Genomic DNA, 25,327 nt, shown 5'->3' with positions numbered 1-25,327 from the left:
CTGTGTTTTCTTTGTATTTTATTCTCTTTTCTTTTTTCCTCAGTTTTATTTTACATCCGGTTCCTTTCCTTAGTCCCTTCTCTTCCCTTCCCTTTCCAAGCACACCGTTCGCCGAAAAACGACGAGAGCCTTTCCGGTTCTCGATCGTTTCTCGACGGCAAAAATCAGAAAAGAAAATCAGAAGGATCGCGCCGTTTGCGACGCGCAATTAATTGGCGCGGCGTCGCGACGCTCGCCTTCGCCGTTGGTGAGATTAAAAAAAAAAAAAAGAAAGGAAAGAAGAAGAAAGTAAGATAAACAGAATTTTTGAGCTGCAATTCGCACGAAGCAACTCGTTGGCTCGTCGATCAGAAATTAACTCTTTTTTTTTCTCGTTTTTCCCGCAAGTATTTAAGGAATCGCGTACTCCGCGCGCACGTCGCGTGCGCGCGGAGCCGCTCGCTCGTCTTTTCGCGCTGATCAAGGAGCCGTTCGCCGAATCCTTTCCCTCTTTCGCAACTGACGGCAATATGAATAATAATGGTAATATCCGTAATAATAATCCGACAGAACCGCGGTAATGACAGTAATAATAAAAAATAATAATTATGACAATAGTTACAATAAAAGTAATATTAATAATAATAATAATAATCATATATATATATATATAACAATGTTAATACAAATAGTAATAATAATAGTAACATAAGAGCCGCTACGTCGCAAAGCGCAGCGCGTTCTTACGGAGAGACGTAGAAAGATAAGTAAGGAAGGAAAGAAAAAAAAAAAGAGAAACGTAATTGGTAGTGAATTCGCTGGTATCGGTGCGACTATCGATAATCACCGTTTTACGAACAACCGTCGAAAATATAAACCGCTACGCAAACGTAAATGTAATATGGAGTCTATGAGATCAAGTGTTTGATATATATTTATATCGATAATCGGCTCGGTAATCGCGCGGATAGCCGCGCGAGCGTGGACTCGCTCCGATCTCTCCGGCCCGCCCGACGCCGACGCTGGATCTTAACCGCACGGATCTAGCGTAGGTCGATCGGGTGATCGCGCGCGAACGATCGGAGAAGAACTTCCATCAGCTCGCGCCGTTATCCCTCCCTGGGTGCCCCCGTGTTCCCGTTCCCGATCGAAGCGACGCGCCCTATACATTTGCCTCCACTCGACAATTTCTTGCTTCTTTCTCTCCCGAAACCCGCGAAAACCTACAGCCCCCTCCGATCGCGAGGACGAATTTCTCTCCTCTGCCATATTTTTGCCCTTTCCTGCCGAGGATATTACACTTCGGCGAAAAAAACGGCGACATCCGATACGCAAAACTTTCGTGGGATATCTCTTTCGGGGGGGGGGAGGGGGAGATCATCACTTCTCGACGCAATAATTATAGCTGAGCAAATTCTCTAAAGGTATACAATCTCGTCGCTTCGCGTCACGTCGATCGGACCGCGATACACCCGCGTATTCGACATCTCGGCTCGGCGAACTCGACGAGATGTGTTCACGTGCGATCGATCGTGACCGGGGCCGTGTGAATCATTTCTTTCGTTCGTCCCCGGCGACGAGGAGTTCGTGATTCTGTCTCAGGGAGCACTCGGCGCGACGGAGATTCCTGCCGATCGGTTCTGCCGTTCCTCGCGGGAGGGACGCAACGGCTGTCGTCGACGTAGCGATATCTCGCGCATTATTCGCTCTTCAACATCTACATATGTATATATATATATATACTCTATATGTACGCTATCGCTTTGTAAGCTCACAAGTTCTCGGGTACCGACGTCAAAATTAAAATGAGACATATTCTTGCGCAATTTCTCTCATTTTACATCATTTTACAGTTAAAACTATTAACCAAATTATTAAGCTGTTGAAAACAAATTGCGCAAGAATGTGTTTTATCTTTCAGAACGTTCAGAAACTTACCAACGATAGTGTATATATAAATATATATCTTCGTTGAAGTACTGGAGGCACGTCATACCAATCGATGTTCTTCCCGCATCCTTTTCGTATCCCGTTGAAACACAGACTTTAGATATACAGGTCCGTTTAAAGTAATCGACTAGCACACCGTGTTTCTTGTTTTCATGCCTGATACATCGGTGAAAACAACTTTGCAACTGTAAGCTAAAATAGCTCCTTTTTTTACATTTTAATTACGTTTCCACATTCTCTGTCTGCTTATCAAGACAAGTACAAATAAAAAGGGGAAATAAAATCCTAACTTTCTTTTCGACTTCTAATATCGTCTCAATTTAATAAAAACGTCAAGAAATTTGCGTTGAACGTAATAGTAAAAGTAAAAAAGTGACACAAGTAAGCATGAGCTAGCTTGTATCAAAAAATGAAATAGAAAGTGTATCTTGATCTAATTTAATGGTATTTTAATTTTAATATTAAAAAAAAAGGAGAAAATTTGAAAATTAATTAAATTTTAATTTAATTTAGCACATTAAATATATAAATATATTTTATTTTTATTTAATTAATTAATAATGTATTGATAATATACATATTTCTATACTTTATATTTTTTTTTATAAATAATTTTCAAAAATTTTCCGAATTTTTGACATTATTAAATAAGAGTTTCAATTCTTTAATTTTAACTTTCAAATAATTTTAACGGATTCGGAAAGAGCACCGATGCCACGCGAAATACGTGCGTCCTTCGCATCACCGTTGGAGATTTTGGGTATACTTTATACTTTGAGTATATATTATATATTCTACTTACAGTTTCGATATATACAACAAAAAAGCGGGCGGCTGTGCAAGTCGCGCGCGGATACCTGCTTCGTGAACGCGCGTTCCTCGTATCTTCTTTATCATTGAATTGATCGTCATTCCGAAGTCATTTTCAAAAACCACGCGGACCCAAACCGCCCGCCGACGCTTATCTAACTTCATACAAAAGTATACTACAAGTACATGTACAAAAAGAAAAAAAATCCCGAAACCGTCACGCGTCGTCGTGGCTGTCGTTCGTCCTTTTTTTTCTCAATTGACGTCGGTCAATGCTGCGCGCAGATGATCCGCCAGCTGTTTCACTGAACGAAGTCTAATCTTATACGTCGTGCTGATATTCGGAATAGAATCAAAATCGCATCGATTTCGACGCAAAACGAGAATCTTTTAAATAAATCTATTATTAGACGCTGACTGAATCGGCTTTCCCGATTTCGTACTCGACGAAACGATCGAGCAAGAAGCCGGGGGTTTGCAAAAAGAAAAGTAGAGAATCAATAAAGGCCACGTAATGCCGTCTCTTGAATCCATTTTTATAGCTAATTATCGCGGATTTTTTGTTACCCGCGAATGTTACGCGTATTAACTAATTGCAAATCAAACGATCGTATTTCCTGCCCTCGAAAGGGAAATACACTCCGTCTTTCTGATCCAATCGACCGATCATCGAAGATTCGGTCGCGTGACAACACACACAAAAAAAAAAAAAGAAACGCAACACGGAGAGCCACGACGCGCGCCGGCCGGAAACGAAAACCGCTTATACATTCGAAGAGCATGTGCTCTACTCTAGCAACAAGTACAAAAGACGAAGACGCGCGATAGCGGATGATGATTCGTTCGAAGTCGAACTCGAGCGTGCGATCCGTGTTAAAAGGCATCGACAGCGATATCGTGATACCTAATACGCGATTATTATCTTCGTGCATCACGCCCGGCGCGTACGGCCGGCGTGATCTCTTCACATCGATCGGCTCACGAAATATACTCCGCGTAAACACGACATCCTGAGGGCAATTGTTTGTAAGCGCGATTATCCGTCTACACGTGAAAAACGCTCCATACAAACCAATGATGCGCATTCTGTTTATTTTCCTCCTCCCCCCTCATATTTTCTCTCTCTCTCTTTTGACTCTTCTCAATAGGACCCGTTCCAGTTGTTAGTTTGTTCGAGTAGGGAGTACATAATTTCATCGCTGCGACTGAACTCTATCACCTGAGGGAAGTCCAACTCCTCCCCATTTATGTCGCAGGACATCATCTCATCCTGCATGATGTCCTGCCCCAGGTCGCTATCGATAACGGAAACGAAGTTGTCCATGAGCTCCTCGACTTCCACCGGGTGGCCGATGTTGGAGATGAGGTTCTCGTCCGCGAGGAGCGAGTCCTCGACGATGATTCCCGTGGTGCCCGTCATCGTCGTCGTCGTCGTGGGGACGGACGGCATGATGGGCAGCTGCGACGTGAGCATCGTCGTCGGGGCGACGGCGTTCACCATCATGGGCTGCGACGGTTCCCGCTTCACGTTGAAACTCGCCTGCATCTGCCGAACGGCGGGGCCGTTCAGATTCGTGTGGCAGTAACCGCGATTGTCCGTCCGCATCATCGGCGGCAGGTCCATGGACTGGTCCAGGATCATGTCCTCCGAGGTGAAGCTCTGATCCAATTCCGACTTGGGTTCCACCTTCGGCTCCAACTTCGGCTCCAACTGCTCTTGCTTGATCTCGGCGAGAGCGACGTTGCAGATCGCGTTGCTGCTGGACGTAACGTTCTCGGCGTTGTAGCTCTCCTCGTAGAAGGCGGACTCGGGCGAGTCGGGGGTGTCGCAGGTCGGACTGGTGGGCACCTTGGCGGCGGCTGTCAGGGGCGTCGCGTGGAACTCCGGTAGATCGGAGTGCAGCGGATTGTGGCGTGACGTTTCCTGGGTCTCCAGGCACTTCAGGGTCGCCAGAGTTAGCTCGATGGGTTTGCCGTGCGACCTGGACATCGATTTGACGTGGCTCGACTGAGCGTGGAGCCTTTTTATCGGTTTCTTCAGCATCTGCTGTTGGGTATTGTTATTGTTATCATTTCTGGTCCTGGCGGCGTGACTAGCAGCGGGTGCCGCGGAGATCGGCGACAGCGGTGACAGGGACGAGCCGGCCAGCATCGGGGAGGTCGGACTGTTCGACGGCGTCGACAGCATCGACGACGACGGCGACGGGGAGGGCGACAGCGACGATAAAGACACCGATTTCCGCGGTCTCTTCCTCTCTTTCGCCTTCGCGGTCTCAGCAGGTTTCGAGGTCTTCTTCCTAGGTCGGTATTTGTAATTTGGATACTCCTTCTGATGGAACTGCCTGAGTACCTCGGCTTCGTCTCGATAGACCTTTTTCTCCGACTCCGATAGCAACTTCCATCTTTTACCTAGTCTTTTACTGATTTCGGCATTATGCAAATCCGGCTGATTCTGGCAGATCTCTTTGCGCTGTATCTGCGACCAGACCATGAACGCGTTCATAGGTCTCTTGATGCGGTTAGGATTGTTCTTCTTCGTCTGTAACAGAGAAATCAGAAACGGGCATTTGTTTAATCAATTCGTCTACTCAACTAATTCAATTAACGTTTTAGAGAATTTTAAAGGATTTTAAAGAAATTAGCGCTCTTTCTCCTATGTCAATCGGTAATCTCGTAAAATAACTTTCACAGTCGGCAATGGGACAATAGGTATGCATTCGATATGCCGCGATAAATGTTGACGTAGTTACATCTTAGATCAAGTCAGGGACTCAAAGCTCTTCCAAAAATATTACTATGTCAAAAGAGAATCCCATGAGTCATATATCGATATCCGTATATTTTAATGCGACATCTGACCACGCGCGATCCTCAGCCTGTGATACATCGAATTGACCGCGATCTTCGCATTAGACGGACACGACCCGGAATCCAACCCGTGGCCACAACGTTCGATCACGTTGAATGTGGGATGCGACGAATGCGGGTTGGAATGTATCTTTCTTTTTTTCTCTCTCTCTTTCTCTTTTTCCCATCGATCTCCCGTCGATCGCGGACGTCGAAGAGCTTGAATGTGCGCGCGAAAAGAAGACGGACGAAGGTAAAATGAAAACCTGGGAGAGATACGCGACACCCGTAATAAAGCAGCGAGCGGCTGTGCTCCCGTTTCGGCATAATTTCCGACATTACGCTACAAAGAAACGGGCGCGACACGGAAAGGCACTGCTCTGCTGCTCCTTGTCACGGAATCGAGGCCCCGGGGTTCGGCCGTGCGTGCGTGCGTGCATACGTGCGTGCGTGCACATGCACATGCGTGCGTGCCTGCGTATCGACACGTTATTCACAATTAGCCCGCAGCTGACGGAAGCGGGTGACCAAGGCCGAGTCCGAGAGACACACTCGCATCTCAACTCGCTACACGACGTGCGGTGGCCTTCGCGAGAACTTGACGGAGAGGCGAGCGCGATCGCGTGCTTGTGCACCGCTCCGGGCTATATGCGCGTCGTTTCACCGTGTGTACACACGCGCGCGCGCACGCATATAGTGAGCTCGACAGCGCTCCTGCGTGACAAACCGCGTAAAGACCGTATCACGCTAATCGCTCACCGAACGCTCTCCGGCGCTCGCAATTGCGCCGCGTGCGCAGATTGGAAGAGCGGATTTTCGAGCTTCGAAAATCCTGATTCGCCGGAATTCTCTCAACCTCGAGCCTCTCCGCGCCCGTTGCGTTGCGATGCACGCAATAATTTTGTTCGCGTTCGCAGCGAGCGTAAATTTTCGATTTAGAATTGTGATAAGATTCAATAAGGACATGGTCTTTTTCGCTCGTAAAAATATACCGCGAGAGGAGCATCGAGCCGAATGTATTTCTTATTCTCGACACTGTCGGTGTAATTAAATATATAATATTAGTTGGATTAGTCCCAGTTAAATATCCGGAAATGGAATCTAATTAAACATTACCTCCATTTCATGAACAGAATGAGGAAGCAAAGCGGGAAAGAAAAGGCTGCAAAAAGCGGTTTGTGTTAACATTTTCCAACTGTTTAAAATTCTATTCTTAGATATAATTAGATAATCTCATATCCATCGCCGTTAGATTAGTTCACCTAGCAATTAGAATAATTGGAACTGTTAGATAATTAGAATAATACAGAGGAGCGGTTTCATCTCCTCTATACCTCTCCGTTGCGCGCTCCGCGAAACGTTTGAAAAATACACGACGCAACCGCGTCGTACCGCGTTGATTGAAAAACACCGATATACGCGAACGCGATCAACATACGGAATGACGAACGGCGTGTCTCCCTCTTCCGCGATCGTGATCGCCAACGACGACGCGGTTATAGAGAGATAGAGATCCACATAGATCAAGCGCGGCTTGGAGCGCGCGCGCGCGCGCACGTGCGTGCGACGTGCGTTATCGCTGGGAAAGGAAGAGGAAGAGGAAGAGTACGCGCGGCGTATTGTCCTTTTCGGGGTTGTGCGCGACGCAAGAGTCGCGAGAAAGGAAAAGAGCCGACTCTCGTCGTCAAGCTCAAGGGGGGCCCCGATCTCCGGTGCGCATGATGGGGCACAGACCGAGGGACGGGGCGCGGGGCGGCCACCGGAGCCTCGAACTCAAGGATCGCGCTCTCGTCGACTGACGCACAAACAACAACGACCGGACCCGCTCTTGTAAATCAGCCCGTCGCTTCCTAGTCGCGTGGCCGTGAAACACGGAATTGTCATTTGTGCCGCGGAACGTGAGAAAGTTTCAAATGGATATCGGGCCGCGAATATATACCCGCGCCGCGCCGCCTCGGTTTTCACGGCCGACCCGGACGGATTCCCGTCGCGTCGTCGACGCTTCCCCGGATGTGTATAGGCTTCGGTAATAGATAGGTACACCGTAGGTAGTATGTACGTACGACGTAAGTTTCCGGCGAATTAATTGAAAGAGCACTTTCTAGCTGACGTTGAAATGTAACCCCTCAAATGTAGTTCGGGAACAGAAAGGGAAAGCACGAATTGGAGAAAGCCTTACACGATCTAATTGTAAGAATTTTGTTATTTAGACACTTTCAATTTTACATTTAGATATATCAAAAGTTAAATTTTATATTTAAGTATCAAAATTGAAGTTCTCCAAACGTTTTAAATTCATGTACAGATATTTAAGAGTCTTTAAATATCCGTATAATATCATATAATTACGAAACTTTATGATATGCCTTCGATTTATATAGTGATGTAACGCGGATATCTTGGAACGATAAAAATAATATTCATCGCGATGTGCTTCGTTTACCTCCGCTATCGCAATTATCCCAATTGACCGTATAAATATCTAGATGGTAATCTCTAATTGGTTAAATGGCCGATAACTATACGGCCGAACGGACCCGATCGTCCCCCGATCGTCAAGGCTGATTATTTCGGCCCCGGACGAATTACACGTCGTCATTCGACCGAAATTCGGCCGCGCCGCGCGCCGTTTCTCGCGCGCGCGAGAGATCCGATTTATGTAACACCCGGTAGGAAGCACGAACCTGCGGGCAGAGCAGTACGTCTCTCGCGGGAGATATCTGGCACACAGCACACGCTCATATATATATATCGAAGGCGGCCCGATCGTTTTGACGTGCTACAACACGCTGCAAAAATGAGAGAGATATCGGCCGACCAGGCGGCGGCGGAGGCGCGCGCGCGATCGGCGTAATGGATTCTCTCCTCTCGAGAGAGGCCGCAGCGACGCCGCGCCGGGGCCCCCGAACCCCGGGCCTTAATAAAACAAAAAGAAAAAAGCCCCGTGGTGCCGCCGCGCCGTGGTGGAGGTGAAGTCGTATGCGCTGCCCCCCCGGGGGCTCCCACACCGTCATCACCACCACCACCACCACCACCATCGGCGGGGCCCGATAAATCATTATCCTCCATCCGGCCGGCTTTTACCTGCGACCCGTGAAAATCGCACGAACACGAAACCGCCAAATCGAGCGTGACCGTTGGTTACCTCGCGAGAGGGATCGGAGCTTCGAAAAGTATGGTTTCCGAGGGGATGCGATGAGGTGGGTGGGGCACACACCCCGGGTGTATATATATTCGGACCGAGGGCTTATAGGTATACGTGTAGCGCCCCGCCATATGTTCCGCTCGCGCGCTATATACAAAAGCGGTGCCATTATAGAGCACAGATATCTGGTCTCTCTCCCGCCGCTATATACAGTATACACGCCGCTATCTCGGATAGATCGGAGAAAATAGTTTATGGACGGTTTTTACTAGCCCGAGCCTTATTGCCTCGAGTCTATTGCCTGCATCTTGCGTCTTGAGGGCCCGGCGCGGCGCGGCGCCCCTTGGAAATACAATAAAAGCGTTATACGCGTATCTATACGGTAAATATAACCGGGTTTATAGCGTCGAAAATTTCTCTGTGGCTTACATACACATTTTTTTGTTTTTTCGACGTACGTAATACATGACGGTGCGATCACGTCCTCGCGAATGATACACGGTCGCGATAAGTGGCGGTAAAAAGGAAAGAACGGAAGACACACGCAGTACGCGCGTCTATATCTTCATGCGGGTCTTTTTTCTTGAAGGAGACGATATATGATCGATATAGACTCGCACGCGTGTATTCTCGAGCGTACACTCGGGCGTCTTGCGAAATTCTAGCGCGCGAGTGCCGCTGCGCGCGCGCGGGCGATTTAACGCGATATCATAACGATATCGGGAGGGATAAATATATACCGGTCTTTCTTGCGAAAGAGCGCGAGTACGCGTCGGCTCCCTCCTCGCGCTATCGGCTAATTTCCCAGGCCGTCTCGCTCCGCGGACTTTCCACGAAAGAGCGGGACCTTGGCGGAGCATTGTTGATGCGCGCAGGAGGAGAGTAGGGCGGGGGGGGGGGGTCTGCTAGACGCGCATTACGCAATTGTGTAATTATCGAAACGCGAGAGAATGGGTGGTGGGGGGAGAGAGAGAGCACCCGGGCTCCTCGTCCGAGACGCGAAGAGATCGTTCGCGCGCGAACGCGCGAACGCAAGGGCACCGCATTCTGATCTGTGCCCGCGATTTGCGTTGCTTATTAGACAGCGGTGTATGTTAATGCCGAGCTAACACAACCGTGCGTGTATTATACTTTCAGATGCCGGACGGTCGACGTACCGGGATTTGCGCGGCGGAGATCGCGAGGCTGGATGTAGGTTACGAAGAGGAGAGCGCCAACGTCGTCACCTTGCGGACACGCCGCGTCGTCACATCAGACTCGCGATCCGATTTTTTTTTTTTGCAATTTATATTATTCAGCCGATTTAGATCTCCCGTTAGACGCGAATTGGGAGTGAGCCGCGTTTCAGCGCGCGACAAGAGGATTCGAGAGATCCCGTTGCTTTCGATCGTCGCTTCGAGAATTTGGCAACTTCTTCACGCAGGCGTCAAGCTCGATTTAGCATTGTTGCGTGAAAACTGTTTTTCTTATACTTAATGCAATACGGTGTAATTATATTGTAGCCGCATAGACATTAGAGACACATGTGGGCGAGCGGAAAAATACTGGTTCGCGTTAGGCTTGGGTAGTTTAGTGTATAAAAACAGGTCGCAAGCACAAAAAGTCCTTGAGTACGACTTCTGGCTAGATCACCAAAGTAAGGTAAAGCGCAAAAGTAGATGAAACTTTGAGAGCGAAGAATACAGTGGACAATATATATATAGATATAAAAATATGACTTTATCATAATACAATTATAATAATGTAATTGTATAATATAATTATAATACAACATATCTTTATAATATATATTTGTAAAGATTTACAATATTTTTACGATATATCTTTAAGAGATGGGAGATACAGAGCGTGGGCATTATCACTTTAAGCAATTACGGCTTACGATAGCAATCGAGCATTTTATCGACAATTTTCCTCGACAATTTTCGCAATTCTCTTTTTTTAATAGTCTTAAGTAAATACTACGTTTCCCACAAGTTTTTCAAACATCGCGCATCGATAAACACGCCACGATATTTCCGTTTAAAAAAAAAAGAGAAAAAAAACTAATTTTTCTTTCATAATATCCCTTAACCGATCACGCACGCATGCAGTTCCACGGTTGCCGTCGACGACTCGGCGTTTACATAACATTTTAAATTAATGTCCGAGGCGGCCAATTAACAGAAACTATAGACGCGAGAAATTCCCGACGACGTAAGATTTCAGCGAGCGAGAAAGAGACCCGGAGCCCCCCCGATTGCCGGCTACACACGAAACCGGTGCGCGCATATTATACGAGTATACATATACGTACCGTGCATCGAGGGAGAAGATCGAGAATCAAACGCGGTAATGCGAGGGAAGGAGAGAAGAGGCGACGGCGTGTGCCCCGAAAGTAATTTCGTGACGCCCGGTCGTTATTTACGAGCGCTTCTCGCGCTCGCGCGCGCTCGCTCGCTCGCTCGCGCTCGCCTCTCGGCGGTGCATAATTTCGTGGCGTGCAACAAAGTGGCCGGCTGCTGTTTTCTGCGGTAAAACAACCGGCTCGCTTCCGTTGCTGCTGGAGCCCACACTCCCGTGCCCTCTCTCGCTCTGTTGCTGCCCTGCCTGCCTGCATTGCCTGCCTGCCCGCTTGCCTGCCTGTCTGTCTGTCTGCCTGCCTCTCCGCCCGCTGCCGAGCCACGGAGCCGATCCGATTCGATCGGCGCGGCGGCACGATGGCCGCGTTTTCTCGACGCAGCTGGCCTTGGCCAACCCGCTCGGTTCGCTACCGATCGGAACCTCCGTCGTTAAACCCTCCTCGCGTATCATATCGAATCCCCCTCGCTACCGCCTGCATTTGGAGCCTGGAAAATCACCCCTTCGTCTCCTCTATCCCCTTCGCGAAGCGGCGCCGCACCTGCGTGCTCACGCATTCTCGTTTGAAAACTACCGTTGTATCCATCAGCGTTTTCGTGCTGCCGCTGAAAATGGCCGAGTTTCCGAGCGGAAGGGATGCTGCGAGCACGGATCTCGCATTCGTCAAACTCGAATTTCAGCACGGGTTTTAATGGTTTTAGAGACCCGTTACTTTCTCTTGTTTTTAGATATATTCGCAGTCGAAATTTTGCAGGCATTCGTGCGTTAATGTGTCCGTTCTAACTGCTAAATGGAAACCTTTTGACAAGGAAAAGATATTTAAAGATACCAAAAAATACTAACTGCTAAACGGAAAACTTTTGGCAAGGAAAGATACTAAAGATACTAAAAAATTATTAAAAATTTCCTTCAAAAGTTACAATACATCTCATCGATATCTACTGTATCAATATCTCCTTACAATTTTATAAGTCGATTTGTAAAGAAAAAAAAATAATCTACAAAAGAGGCGGTGAATTAATGCTAAAATTAATGCTGCGTAACTCCGAATCGTATCTGCCGACGGTGACGCGAATCCGTAAACCGTTCGTCGACCTGATGTTCCGTGCAGATGCGTCACATCCGTATATCGTTTACGAAACATCGGACGTTACCGCCTGGCAATGCCGCGAAAGGATCACGGCGATGTACGATTCGGTAAAACCTGATAACGGAGTTCGCGAGCCTCTTTCCGTTTTATCTGTCTCTCTTCCCTCTCTCTCTCTCTCTCTCCATCTATCGTCGCGACGTGTCGAGTTCTCCGTCACAGTGATTCATCCATGCTCGCATACGATCGCGGCACTTATAAAATACACAACGACGTGTCTGTGCCAGCCAGACCCCTTTTAAGTGCTTTTTAACCACATCGGCTCTCGGAGCGTGTAGCCGCTGTATTTCTAAAATCGTCCTTTTCCAGCCCCTCCCCCATTCACGAGTAGAAATACATTAATTTCTACACGAAATTTGAATTCCTCCTGCTATTTTTTATATTAATTCTCAACGGAAAGTAGTACACATACACACACAAGATAATATATTATAGAATTATATTTGAATAAGTTAACGAGAGAACTGCGGCTTTGATGCCGCAAAATGCAAAACAGCATTAGTCCATTAGCGCTCGACTTTCGAGATGATACAAGTTTTCCCCGCCGCATAAATTTGATTCTATTAATGGTTATCACGGTAATTTGTTTCCACATATATATATATATATATATATATATATATATATATATAGACAATTTCTTTTTTATATACGCGGACCGGCGGCGCGTGCGAGAGATTTCGAGAGCTCCCGTTTCTATTAATACCCTCGACCTCCTCCGTCAATGGAAATTCACGAGCGTGCGGTTCGCTTCGCGAAATACACGCGATTTCGGCGTGAAGAGGGGAAGAAAAAAAACCACACTCTGGCCTCCAGAGAGTTAAAATCAATTCTCCGCCACCGGACATTTGATCCGAGCGGCGACCGTACGTCTCGGCGAAGGCGAGCGATCGTACTTTCGTTTGACCTTCGCCGGTACAATTTACCGCTATGAATCTGTCAACGCGACCTTGCAATAGACATTAATCTCGTCCGATCGACCGTAGAACGACGACGAGGCCCGGGGAACGTTAAAAGCATTCTTTTTTTTCCTTCTTCTTTCATCGCGTCTCGCGGTGACACGCGAATCGCTCTTTTTTTTCAACGCCGTAAGAAACCCTCGTAGCGTCGTCGCTTTACGAGAACCCAGGGAAACGTGATTTCCGGGTCGGGAATCAATCGCACCGTTGTTTTCCCCGGTTGCTTTTTACGCGATACCGATAGAGACGACATTGTGCGGCCGATACGGCAATGTCATTGAGATTAGATCGATAGATAGAGAGCCACAATCGATAGGCAAATAACCGATAACGCAGCCGGAGGTGTCACTCGCTTTTATCGCGCGCGCGCGCGCGCCACGGCGGGATTTATTCCGCGCTGGCTATTATCATAAAGCCAAATAAACACAAATACATATTAGGGAAAAAAATATTATAAGGAAAATATCTTATCGTGCGGAACGACGCGCGTATCGTCAGCGATAGCGTGTAATTTTTATCTATTTTCGCAAAAAATAAATTTAGATAAAATTCAAATGACGAAATCTCGCCTCAAATTTAGATCCGACGAAACCGCCTTGGAAACTTAAACGAGCCCGTTTGTTCGGCTCGTCCAGCGTCGCGCCGTGTGTATAACGTATAGAAGCGCATACGGATCCCCGTACAATGTACGGCTCTGTCCACCGTGGCGCGCCGCGGTAACGGGAAGAAAAAAAAATTGCGTGTGATTATATTTATAGCCGGTCTCTTAAGCGGGCCGATCTCGTTGCGAGATAGTCCCGCTTTATATTCTCATAACCGTAACAATAACTCGCACCACCCAAGTAGAGAAATCTCAGTTCTTATCAGGATCTCTTACGAGCGCGCCGCCCGTAACTCCAATCTTTACGGCCGATTTTATGCATATAAACTCGACAAAAGACAACTATTTCTCCCGTTCACCGCGGCGGGGACGCGACGCGGCGACTACTTTTTCCACTTTCTTCCGTGCACGCCTCCTTCCGCGCGGAATCCGCGCGCTGAACGTGCTCCGCGCGACTTCCAGGGCGAAAGGAAAGGGAGGGGGAGAGGGGGGGGGGAGGAGCGGGCTATCGTCCTATCGTTCGCATAAGTAAGCGCGAGGTAATTACAACGTGTGACGCGTGCTCGCGCGCGGCGCGCTCGTACGCGCGCTCGCGTAACTTTCAAGGAGCGAAACCGGCGTTCTCATCCCGCCATTTCACTGTCGCTTTTGTAATACCGTTACACCGGTTAGCACGGCATTACGGCATCGCCGATGGTTTCACCGTTGCGGCTAATAACGCCTCGGTAGATAATCCGACGATTAGCGTTAATTAACTTTGGCATGCATGACCACATTTTTTTTCTCTTTCCTTTCCGTTTTACGTGTGATCGCGGAGACATGGGTGCACATCGTGGAGAGGAATTTTGAAGAATAATCTCTAGCTTTCTCTGATTATAGAAGATAAAAATTTTTATTTGATTTTTTCAATTTTCATTTTATTCTTTGAGAAACAAGAAATAAATTACACGAATAAGAGTCGTCGGCAAAACACAAATGGCATATTGTAGTGGAGTAGTTAGAGACCTTCAAGTAAGAGTCTGGGCACGAGACAAATGCGGCAATATTTAGCTCTGTATTGTATAGAGCGTCCAGGGGTGGACACGCAAAGCTTCACGTGTACATTCATGCAACACGGAGCTAAATATTGCTGCATACAAGTTGGACACGTGCGTAAGCTTTACTGCCCTGTACAATCTGCAATAGATGCCCTGTATATAATCCAACCCGAGTGACCAGACTCATATCTGAGGATATATCCACGGTGGCTTAATAAATATGGAGCTTTACAAAATTTTACAAAAATTTAAAAGATATGGTTTTAAAAATTTAACTTATTGTCATTCGATATCGCTTCTCAGTATTGCACCTGCAGTGTTTCGCCCTTCAGTCGAAATTGGATCTCTAAAAATTGTTAAAAAAAAAAAAAAAAAAAATTAAAAATAATTTTCGCAAATTGTTTCAACTAACATGCAAAAGGGATAGAGAAAGATCTTGTCTGCCCATTACACATAGTAATTATTCTCTTAGCAATGCAAAACTTCGTCTTCATACTTTTGCGTGCAAGATAATACCGAAAGAGTATTCTCAGCGCAGAATAACATTTCAATTTTATCTAGCGTTGCCCCAAACGATTACCTATAGGTATGTTAAATTACCGCTCAGTATATCATTAATTGAACGCCGAATGAAAAATGTACAGACATACATATATAGCTTTTTTAATCGACGTGACGCGACGACCGGAGGGACCGCGATTGACGCGCTAAACGTGACACGGGCGACGCCGCCGCCGCCGCTCTCGGACAATCATTTTCGTAAATAGAATAATCGTGCGAGCGCGAAATGTCACGTTCACGCGTATCGCGCATGCGGGGAAAGTGGCCGTTTTGCGTTTCGCTTACGCATCAATATATACGCGCCGGTCTATACCGTCCGCGCGAGCGTAACTGGTAATTGTGCTCGTTCACGATGAAAACGCGGGGGGAGGGGGGGGGAAGAGGAGGACCTTTTTTTTTCCAGTCGCGTCCGCGCGCATCACCGGATGCGCTTCCCAGAAACATCCGACTTATCCCGCCCCTCTCTTCCCTCCTCTCTGCGCGCGCGCGGGCTGCCACGTTATCACGCGAGCTTTCCGTGAAAGCGAGCCGATCCGCGTATCCGCTCGTTGCTTTTTACTCCCGATAGCAGAACCCTTGCCTCGCGTGAACGCGAACGAGATCGATGGAGGGAAAGAGAGAGAAAGAAAAAGAGAAAGAGAGGGAGAGAGAGAGAGAGCATCTGTCCCCCTCGATTAAAATTCTACGCTACGCCTGTTCTCGTCGTTGCGACGGAGGGCGCCCCTAAGAAACGCGTTATCTCCACCGCGCGTTCTCGCCGGTGATTACTTACAATCGCTTTATACAGGTTGCAATATCTTTTTAGATGAGCCGGAGTAGATACGGATGTAGCGAAAATAAGCGCACAAGTACCAAAGTTCAATGTAACTCAATATCGATGCAGAAGATCGATATTTTTTCGATGACGGATGGACTCTCGCGGGTAGGAGAAGGAGGAGGAGGGGGAGGGGGGAATGGGAAATCCGGCTTATCCGCCGCGGGAATTAACGTTCAATGTCGACGAGCGAAAGACGAGAAGGCAGGCCACGTATTTAACGGTTAAATGCGCGCACGGCGTGAATCTAACGAAACTCACGTCACGCGAATACCGGCAGCCAGCCACGCGCGTTCGACTTCGAAATCGTCGTTAACGTCGGTAGTGCGCGCTTGTCTCTATTAGAAAGGCTCGCGTATACCGTCAAGGCTACAGGTAATCGGGATAATTTGATGGGATTGTACCTATCAGGGAAGGAGGAGACGGGCGAGAGACGGAAAGGTGGAGAGAGAGAGAGAGAGAGAGAGAGAGAAAGAAAGAGACGGAGGAGAGAGGCCAAGAGAGGGCCGAGAGCAGTCAAAGAGAAGTTCAGAGGGCCAATTTACCGGACGAGATTAAGCCCGCGAGAAAAAGAAATTGGAATCGAGACGAAAATTACGGATCCCACGTTCCCCGCCGAGTCCTTTTCTCGTCCTTCCCTCCCCGCCGCTCTCCGCCCTCCCCTCCTCCAAACCCCCAAAACACACGAGCGGGGCTTATTTCCGAAGCGACGTAAATCAAACGTCGAAAAATGCGTACGGCAATATCGATCCATCGAACGTGATCGTCGTGTTAAGGAAGGGGAAGGGGGGAAGGAAATACAATTCGAAGTCGAACGATATATTCCGACTGGGAGAACCTTAACTTGCGAACGAAAATGAATTCACTTAACGGACTTAATGCCACGCATAATACGATGTATCAAGTGTTTTTCCAAGTCCTCGATTTTAATGTTAGAAAGATCGATGAGAGACAAGTCACTCGATTAATACGGCGCGTTGCGAGATATCTTGGATATTTTACGCACGACATTCCCGTTCCCTCTTGCTGTCGCGCACTCCAGACGAGTAGCATGACGCACTTGTTGCGGTTTCACGCGAATATCGCGAGGCGGATGTAAACGAAGATTTGATAACGCGCAGTGCGACGTTACGGCATGTCAAGGGAGATTAAGATTGGCTAACGCAATTACGGTGCAACGCGGACAGCAAATGGTTACCGAATCAGATATAGAAAAAGCGAGGATCCTGCATTATTTGTTTCGGCAGATAAAATAATAATTTACTTATTTAATGATGAACAATCTTGTTTTATCTCGAATCGTTCCCTCTCGTATATGTTTTTTTATAAATATTATTAAACTCAATATTAATCTTTCCACTTACATTAATTATAGCGGATGTTAAATACACGGAAAGAACAATTTTGCCGAATCCAGAGCTGAAAATAATTTTTGTTCAAAAATCAAAATAATTTTGTGCGAGAGTCAAAGTGATTGCTATAGAATATCAAAACGTTTTATAGCAATGCTTATCAGTTTTAACATTCCAACAAATTATTTTGATGATTTAACAAAAAATTATTTTCAGATCTGTTTTTAGCAAAATTTTTAGACCTTTCAACAAAATCGTTCTTTCCGTGTAACGATATACAAGTTCGATCATTCGCGGCGAATAATTCATTTCAATATCAACTCGAAAATGCGTATAGCGTATATCGTAATTATACGGCGAAGAGATACGATTTAAATCCGCATCTCTCGGATCGGGCATCAGAGGTTAAGTAATAGGACCTCCAACGATCCGCGGAGCTATATGTATACGGATGCCGAGCGGAACGTATAGATATGATTGGACCATATTCCCCGATTCGTGCTTACAAAGTTCGATCGATCGATCGAAATGGACGACCGTGTGGTGCAACCATCGAATTACAGGCTCTCTGTCGAACGGCGGAGTGCGGCGCGGCGCGGCGCGGCACGGCCGGAGTCGTGCGTGCGAAATCAAAAATCACGACGATGACGCGATCGATCGATTATTCCGCGCCGCGAACCGATACTCGGTGCCGCGCCCGCGCGCGCGCGCACAGTATCGGGGGAATGTTATTTTCCCCGGAGCGATACAAAATACATAACCGCGGCGGAGGACTACCTGGACGGGACCGAACTCTAGAATTAGAGACCTGAGTCATTAAAGTCCCGAAGGATAATTGACCGGTCTTCGAAAAGGAGAGAGATTCGAGAGTAGACCGGCGCGGCGGGGACCTACTGAGAAAAATGTCGGTGTATCGGCCCGGAGCAGAGCCCCGCAAGTAATTACGCGTACGAGGGAGGAATATCCGGTCCCCGGCGGTATATCGGGGCGGCTCGGGAAGCAGAAGACCGAGAGAGGTCTGGAAATACCTACGAATTTTCACGCGAGCCATATGGCGCACCCTGCGTGCTCGTCGCCCGCGAGGAAAGGCGGCGACGGCGGCGGCGACGGCGGCGGCGGCGGCGGCGGCATGCCATCGCACACACGCACGCCGGAAACGCATGGGTTTAAAAAGCGAGAGGATGGTGTTTCACCGCGCGCTGCATCGCATCGGGTTCGCTGCAGCAGGCACATATACACCCGAAATCGAGTGCCGAAGGGTCCTTTTTTCTTTGATGTTTTTTCGAAATCGTTTTTTCTCGCCCGGGAGGGGACCTCCTTTCGAGGAAAAAAAAAGAAAACCTTTCCCCACCCGAGAAAAGGATTAAGTTAATCCGATCAGCGTTGCCGGCGAGAGAAAGATTGAACTTTCGCGATCGTGATTCTCTTGATACTCAATTTTCTTCTGGTTGCCCGACAATAATTCGATTTACACATTACGTGATTGCGTGGATTTCCGATAATTTTTTATATCGAACGCGTACATGTCGAACACGTTTCCCCCTCCCCTCACTCCGTTCAACGGCAAAAGATAGGGAGGATAAACACGCCTCTCTATTTTTAGAAAACGACCGATTTCTTTCGGTCAAAGACACTGCGAAAAGACTTCGCCGATCGATATGTACATAAGCACGAAAAAAAGAAACCCAACTGTTTATGACATCTCGAGGAGGACGGGTCTCGCAAAACAAACATCGACCGGTTGATATTTTTGCGCTCTCGTCCAACGGAGTTATCTCAATGTACTAATCGCTATCTATTCCATCGACGGGTGCCTTTTTTCGACGACGAGTCGAATGTTGCATCGAATCATTAGGCGGTAGATCGAGCTGATCGACGGGACTTCGCCCTTACGGTTGTTCCACTTTAAAACACAACGTGTCTATCCTCTCTCTCTCTCTCTCTCGTTTCTCTGCGTAACCAGGCGTCTCTCTGTCACCTTTCCGATACAGGCACCGTGGACGTCGAAATCAGGCAGATAATTTCTTCGAATTGGAGTTTAATCGTTTCGCAATAAACAGCAATTATCGCGCGGAGAGCGGAGGATTAATTTCGAGTGAACTTTCGTCGCTGTTTAGAACAGCTGATTAACGCAATATCTAATGGAAATCACGAGAGCCCGCTTTCGATTATGCGAAAGAAAAAAAAAAAGAAAACGTGCGAAAATTGCACCGACGAGGGACAATTTCGTGCGTGGCGGTGTGTTTCGAGAAATCAACGCGTCTCGCCGTTTCCAACTGTGTAACTAACGCGATCGTGCGTCGTAAATTCATAAAAGTCGCATCGATGAATACAAATGAGAATACGCCGTGAAGCAATAAATTTTGTTAATACTAGAGATTTATGTACTTCGCCACGTGCGCGCCGATAAAAATGTAGTTTACGGCCCACTTTGAGGCGCGCACGTTCCTTTCGACGTTATTAACGATGTATCGCGAGCGCGTCGTCGTTTTGCGCTATTTTTCGCACGGCCGCGCGCGGGTCGGGCAACTCGGCTCTTACGCCGGGAACCGCGCGGGGAAAGCGCGTACATACTCGGGGGAACATTAATCCGGCTTAAGGAAGACCTCTTCGATGCATCCGCGCAGCAATATTTGGCGGTAAATCTGTGACGAGGCTAAACAGCGCGCGCGCTCGCGCTTTCGAAATATCTCTACCTGCGCCCGCTTTCAAAATAAACAGCTTGACCCTCGTCACGCGGAGGTCCATTCGGGACCTCGGTGCCTCCGCTGAATACACGCAGTCTTCTTCTTCCCTTTGATTACGCCGTATTATTATTAAAAGGTTTCCTCTCCTCGGGAAAGAAGGGAAATCGCGCAGGTAAAGTGCCATGGCCGCGCGCGACCGAAATTCAACCTGGAGACCTCTTATATTCCGCCAAACAGAATTCCATTTTATGTAAAGTCCGAGAACGGACCCCGGCTGCGTCCCCGCCGACTCTCCGAGGATCAATTTAATAACCGGCTCGCAGCAGCGCAGGCCCACGTCGCGTTCGAAATGCAGAGCGAATCTCGTCTAATGCGGAGCGACGAGACTCTTATTTTCGACGTTCGCGAATGACGCGAGACGTAACCAGAGTTGCCGTCTCTCCGGTTTTCCTAACGAATTTCTTCGATAGACGAAAAAAATCTCCGGGCAATCACTTTAAAATTTTATAATCTTCTTTTTCTTTATCAAGAGTGGAAGTCTCTTGATAAAGTAGGAATTTTTAAAGTCAAGAATGATGACCTTTTTTTAGAAAGCACTTAGATAAGTGTCCTACAGAATATACTACTTTGAAGGTGGCAACCGTGGATGTAACTGTCGCGACGACACGTATCGTGAATATTTCGTCGAATATCGACGATATGATTTTAGTTTCTCACGATGCTACGACGTTTCAGAGATCGAAATTTGTTCGTTTTCCGCGTGAATCTTTTTCGACATGCAGCTTAAGATTTACAGCTAGTGTCCGTTTGAAAAAAAAATACCGTTGAAGTTCTCGAAATTGATATAAACATAATTATAAAAACGAAGGGTTTTCCCCTCCTTCGCTGCAAGTGATAAAAATTACAGAATTAATTTTTGACATTTTCCTCAAACGGACATTAGTCGTGTCGAAGTGAAATACAACACAGGGGGTGCGTTCCATTTAACGCTCCCAACACTCGCGAGCGTCACTCAGCCTTGTTTAACATTTGACAAGGATGAAATGATTCCAAGAGCGTTGCGAGCGTTAAATGGAACGCACCCAGGATGTCTGTTCTCTACTGTCAAACCTCGGGTAAATTAATTTTCTGAAAGCCGACCCTTTTTTTGTAGCATGGACCCTCAAATTTTCAGACCTGTTTAAAGTCCCTGACTTTTTTTCTAGCATACCCCCTGAAATCTTCAGGCAAGTTTATATTAGCAAATTTAAAATTTTCTGAGTTGATTTTTCTAGCATGCTCCCTCAAATTTTCAGACAAGTTTAAAAGTCTCTGAAAACTGACTTTTTAGCCCACTTTTTTAAATTTTCAAGCTGTAAATACCCCGAAAGAACTCTTAACTTTTTTTTTAGCATATCCACTAGCAAGTTTAAATTTGTCTGCGAACCAATTTTTTCAGCATGCTCCCTCAATTTTCAAACAAATTTAAAAATCTCTGAAAATTCCCTCAAATTTTCAGACAAGTTTAAAATTCTCTAAAAACTGATTTTTTTAGCATACTTTAAATTTCCAGGCAAGTTTCAAATTTTTAGAGAGTTGACTTTTTTAACATACAAATTTTCTGAGAACTGATTTTTCTAACACATTCCCTCAAATTTCTAAACAAGTTTAAAATTTCATGAGGCCTAACTTTTCTAGCATACTCCCTCAAATTTTCAAACAAGTTACAAAATTCCGTATGTATAGTAGACTTTTCTTGCATGCTTCCTCAAATTTTCAGACAATTTTAGAGTCTTTTAAATGCAAATTTAAAATAAGTTTCTCTTTATTGTCCTTCAATTTTTTTTCTCATATTAAGAAATTTATAAGGATGTCATTCAAATATCTTTAAAAAATAGATTAAGAAAAACGCTGAGAAACGATTGCTCGTAAAAACGAGAGCAAAGTTCTCTCGGAAAAAATAAAAATTTCTTCGCGGATCGCCTGTGATTAGAATTTTGTGAAAAATGTCCCTCGTGCAATCCCCTCGGTATTATTCACTTACCCGCGTGGCATCCGAATACGGCGTGGGAGAATCCTCATTCACAAGATACGATCCAAACTTGATGGACACCCCCGAGGAACTCGAGGGTGTATTCTCTTGTTGCGTCGGCAGCATTTTCGGGCCGCTTCCGAGCGAACTCCACGTTAACACTTCACTTCAATTGAACAACGACGTCAAGTCGGCGACTCGCATCACAATCCCGCGCGCGTTTCACCGGCGAAAATGACTCGTGGATTTATTTCTCGTCGCTCCACTCTTTCTCGCTATACTCGCTAAGATCGATCACTACAGTCGCGAGTCGATCCCCCTCGGTCGGGTTCTCTACACTCAAATTCGACGCACCTTCGCTGGGAATACGAATCCGCGAATATGATCTCGCCGCGCGCGAGATGTTTCTCCGTGGACACTAATCCGTGGAAAGAAGAACCGAAGTATATAGTGCTCGCTTTCCGCGGGGACGAAACTCGAGATATGCGAATCCGAAGGATTTTAGAGTGTCTGCCTGTCGCGCGTATTAACGCTTGTCGACGGGCGGAAAAAAAAAATTAGCAGGACGTAAAGCAACGACGTAACAAGTCTCCTCCGTGAACGCGACTCGACTGTGGATGGATGCGGGATGCGTCGTGGCGCGATCCCTCCAAGCGTGGTCGGCTTAATCTCTCGCTCGGCACTATAACGCACGACACGTCTCCTCCACCTCCTCTGCTCTGCCGTGGCTTATCTGTGCGCGCGAGAGACGCGGCGACGACGACTCCGTGTAACTGCCGTACGTATATTCGTCGTATTATACGCATCCACGTGCTCGCGCCGAAGCAGCGATGAGGCGCGCCGCGGGTCAAATCGTTATCCTTCCGTCGCTCGCGTGATGTGTGCGCGCGCGGGGACTTCCTCTCGCTTTTCCTTATCTCTCGCCCCGCCGTCTCCCGACGATGTGCCTCCGGATGATACTGACGACGTGTGCACGCGCGTGTAAACGAAGACTCTTTAATAAGACTTGTATGCAGGCCCTCTCCTCTCACAGTCGCTCGTCGATCACACGAACTGACATCCTCGCCCCCGCTCCGAAGAGAAACGTCTCAATGCTCGCTTCACGAGCGCTCATGAGCTACTGGCTGCATCGCGTCGCGTGATCGGCTACCCGTATACTGTATAGCTCACGCTCAGCTGTGAAGTGTATCCCTACCCTTCACGTCGCGGCCGGGCCGAGCCGACCAATCCGCGTCCGACGATCTTCCCCCGCCTGTCCGCTGCATCTCGTCCACCGCTCGCCTCTCGCACTCACTCCGCCGCGCTACGTCGAGCTGCGCGCACGCATGTACGCACGAGTGCGTCTCCGTGCGTAGCTCGCTCGCTCGCTCGCTCGCTCGCTCGCTCGCCCGCCTATCCTTAAACTCAATCGCTAATCAGCCACTGATGTCAGTGTCAAACACGGTCGCAGCTTCTCGCGCCCTGTCACGCGTGTTGCGTCACTTTTTTTTCCCTCTCTCGCTGGTCCCCGAGATTTTAAACGGGAGAGGACCTCTACGGTGATTCATCTTGCAACGGATTTGGCAGCAGATGACGGATATAATTATATAATTATTTGATATAACTAGATAATTATGTCAAATAATTATAGAGAAAATTATATATTGAACGGTTTGCATAATTGTATTAAACATGATTATATATTTTAATTTCATCCTATCTAAAAATATAGGCACTCAGAGTCGATACTCGAATTATTGAAAATCTCGAAGTTGGCTCTTTGCCGCGACGCTGATTGGTTCTCTCACTGCGTTTACGCTTCGTGAGCAGCTGTCATCACATTTACATTTTGACAGTGGTGCGTGTCGAAGGGTAATTAATAGTGTAATACAACGTAATCGTATATATGCATATATTGTAAACGTTGTTACAGCAAGAAGCTAAGGAAAAGTTAAAAGCTAAATTAAGACGAAGCGCGCGTGATGTCTAGTTTGTGCAAAAAGAAAAAAATGCAGACAAAAACTAAGTTGTAAAATCGGCGAGATTAATCGAGAGCTATTCTCGGATTGAAATGAAGATTCAAGTCCGAGTGTGTTTGTGCTAACAGCAATGAGCCGTATATATAGGGGCCTCGCGCGGATATAGAAAAATAAAATCCCGGACCCTCTTTAGTTTAGTTTAAAGCTCAAACGTTAGATAAGATAAGGCTGGAATTTCGCAGGAGGGTGGGCACGGATGAAAGCGAGTGACCTGATAGTCGATGTCCTTGCGTCTTCCCGCGATTAGTTTAATCCCGGCGCGCAACCCGGCGCGACCGCGAATATATCGCGTTATACCGGTTTGGACTCTCCCGAGAGAGAGAGAGAGAGAGAGAGAGAGAGAGAGAGAGACGCCGTGCCTGCGGGGGCGTAAAAACATGCGAAATTAAGAGATTACGATCAGCGCGCGGCGTGCACTTTCTCATATGACGGGCTTTTGAATGCGTCCTTACGTATGCCAGATAATATATCTTGCGCAGGGGAAGGCGTGTGTATATTGCTGCGCAGGAGAAATTTGAATCGTAAACCGTTAATTTAACCTGCGCTGCTTCGAGACGACCTCCGAATAATGTCTTCAACAGCGCGTTCTTATTTCAATCAATTTTTTTTTTTTTCGAAACCTCTATATTTTTTATCGGCCTGCGAATCGATCTCGGCGCACGCGGAAATATTGTGAACAAATATATTGAATGTTGAATTTTTCACGCGAGAAAACTTGGTAACAGCAAGGTAATCGGGTTTGATAATTTCACGGCTCTCAAGATCGCGCGCGCGTGAATAAAACTGTCGTGCGGCGCAAAGTAATTTACAATTTTTCGTTTCAACGGGCGCGGGGAATATTGCGCGTCTCCCCTCTCCTCTTCTCTCCTTAAAGAGGACAACTCGGCGTCGGTGATATTTATTAAACGAGCATACGTCCGTGCGTCGTTGACCATTGCAGCGCGGATTTCTTATCGCTGTTTACGCGCACATTGTTTACTTTACGCGGCGCGCGACAGCCGAGTTGATCGTGGGACCGTGAAAAATGATTTCTTCCTGCTCCGCGTTGCCGCGTATTAAAAGTGTTCAC

The 25,327-nt window shown here is 47.1% G+C and overlaps 1 protein-coding gene across 1 annotated transcript; it reads right to left on the bottom strand.

The window, feature by feature from the left end:
- Positions 1-3,874: 3,874 nt before the first annotated feature.
- LOC105450715 (transcription factor Sox-11-like) lies at positions 3,875-23,371 on the bottom strand. The gene is made up of 2 exons (XM_011690688.1): positions 22,253-23,371; positions 3,875-5,278 (listed from the first exon to the last, which is right to left on the bottom strand). The coding sequence occupies exons 1-2, from the start codon at positions 22,364-22,366 to the stop codon at positions 3,881-3,883; spliced, it is 1,512 nt and encodes a 503-aa protein (XP_011688990.1). The 5' UTR covers positions 22,367-23,371; the 3' UTR covers positions 3,875-3,880.
- Between the last annotated feature and the right edge of the window lie 1,956 nt (positions 23,372-25,327).

The sequence above is a fragment of the Wasmannia auropunctata genome, unplaced genomic scaffold, assembly GCF_000956235.1.
Source record: "Wasmannia auropunctata unplaced genomic scaffold, wasmannia.A_1.0 LD336057.1, whole genome shotgun sequence".
NCBI lineage: Eukaryota > Metazoa > Arthropoda > Insecta > Hymenoptera > Formicidae > Wasmannia > Wasmannia auropunctata.
Note: the sequence above shows the minus strand (reverse complement) of the source record. Positions and strands in the feature narration are given on the sequence as shown.

What these genes read in the sequence shown, in the direction of transcription:
- LOC105450715 (XM_011690688.1), bottom strand. Translation starts at nt 22,366, where the DNA reads ATGCTGCCGACGCAACAAGAGAATACACCCTCGAGTTCCTCGGGGGTG. An exon ending in CGTATTCGGATGCCACGCGG is followed by an intron (nt 5,279 to 22,252) that starts GTAAGTGAATAA and finishes TCTCTGTTACAG; the next exon opens with ACGAAGAAGAACAATCCTAA.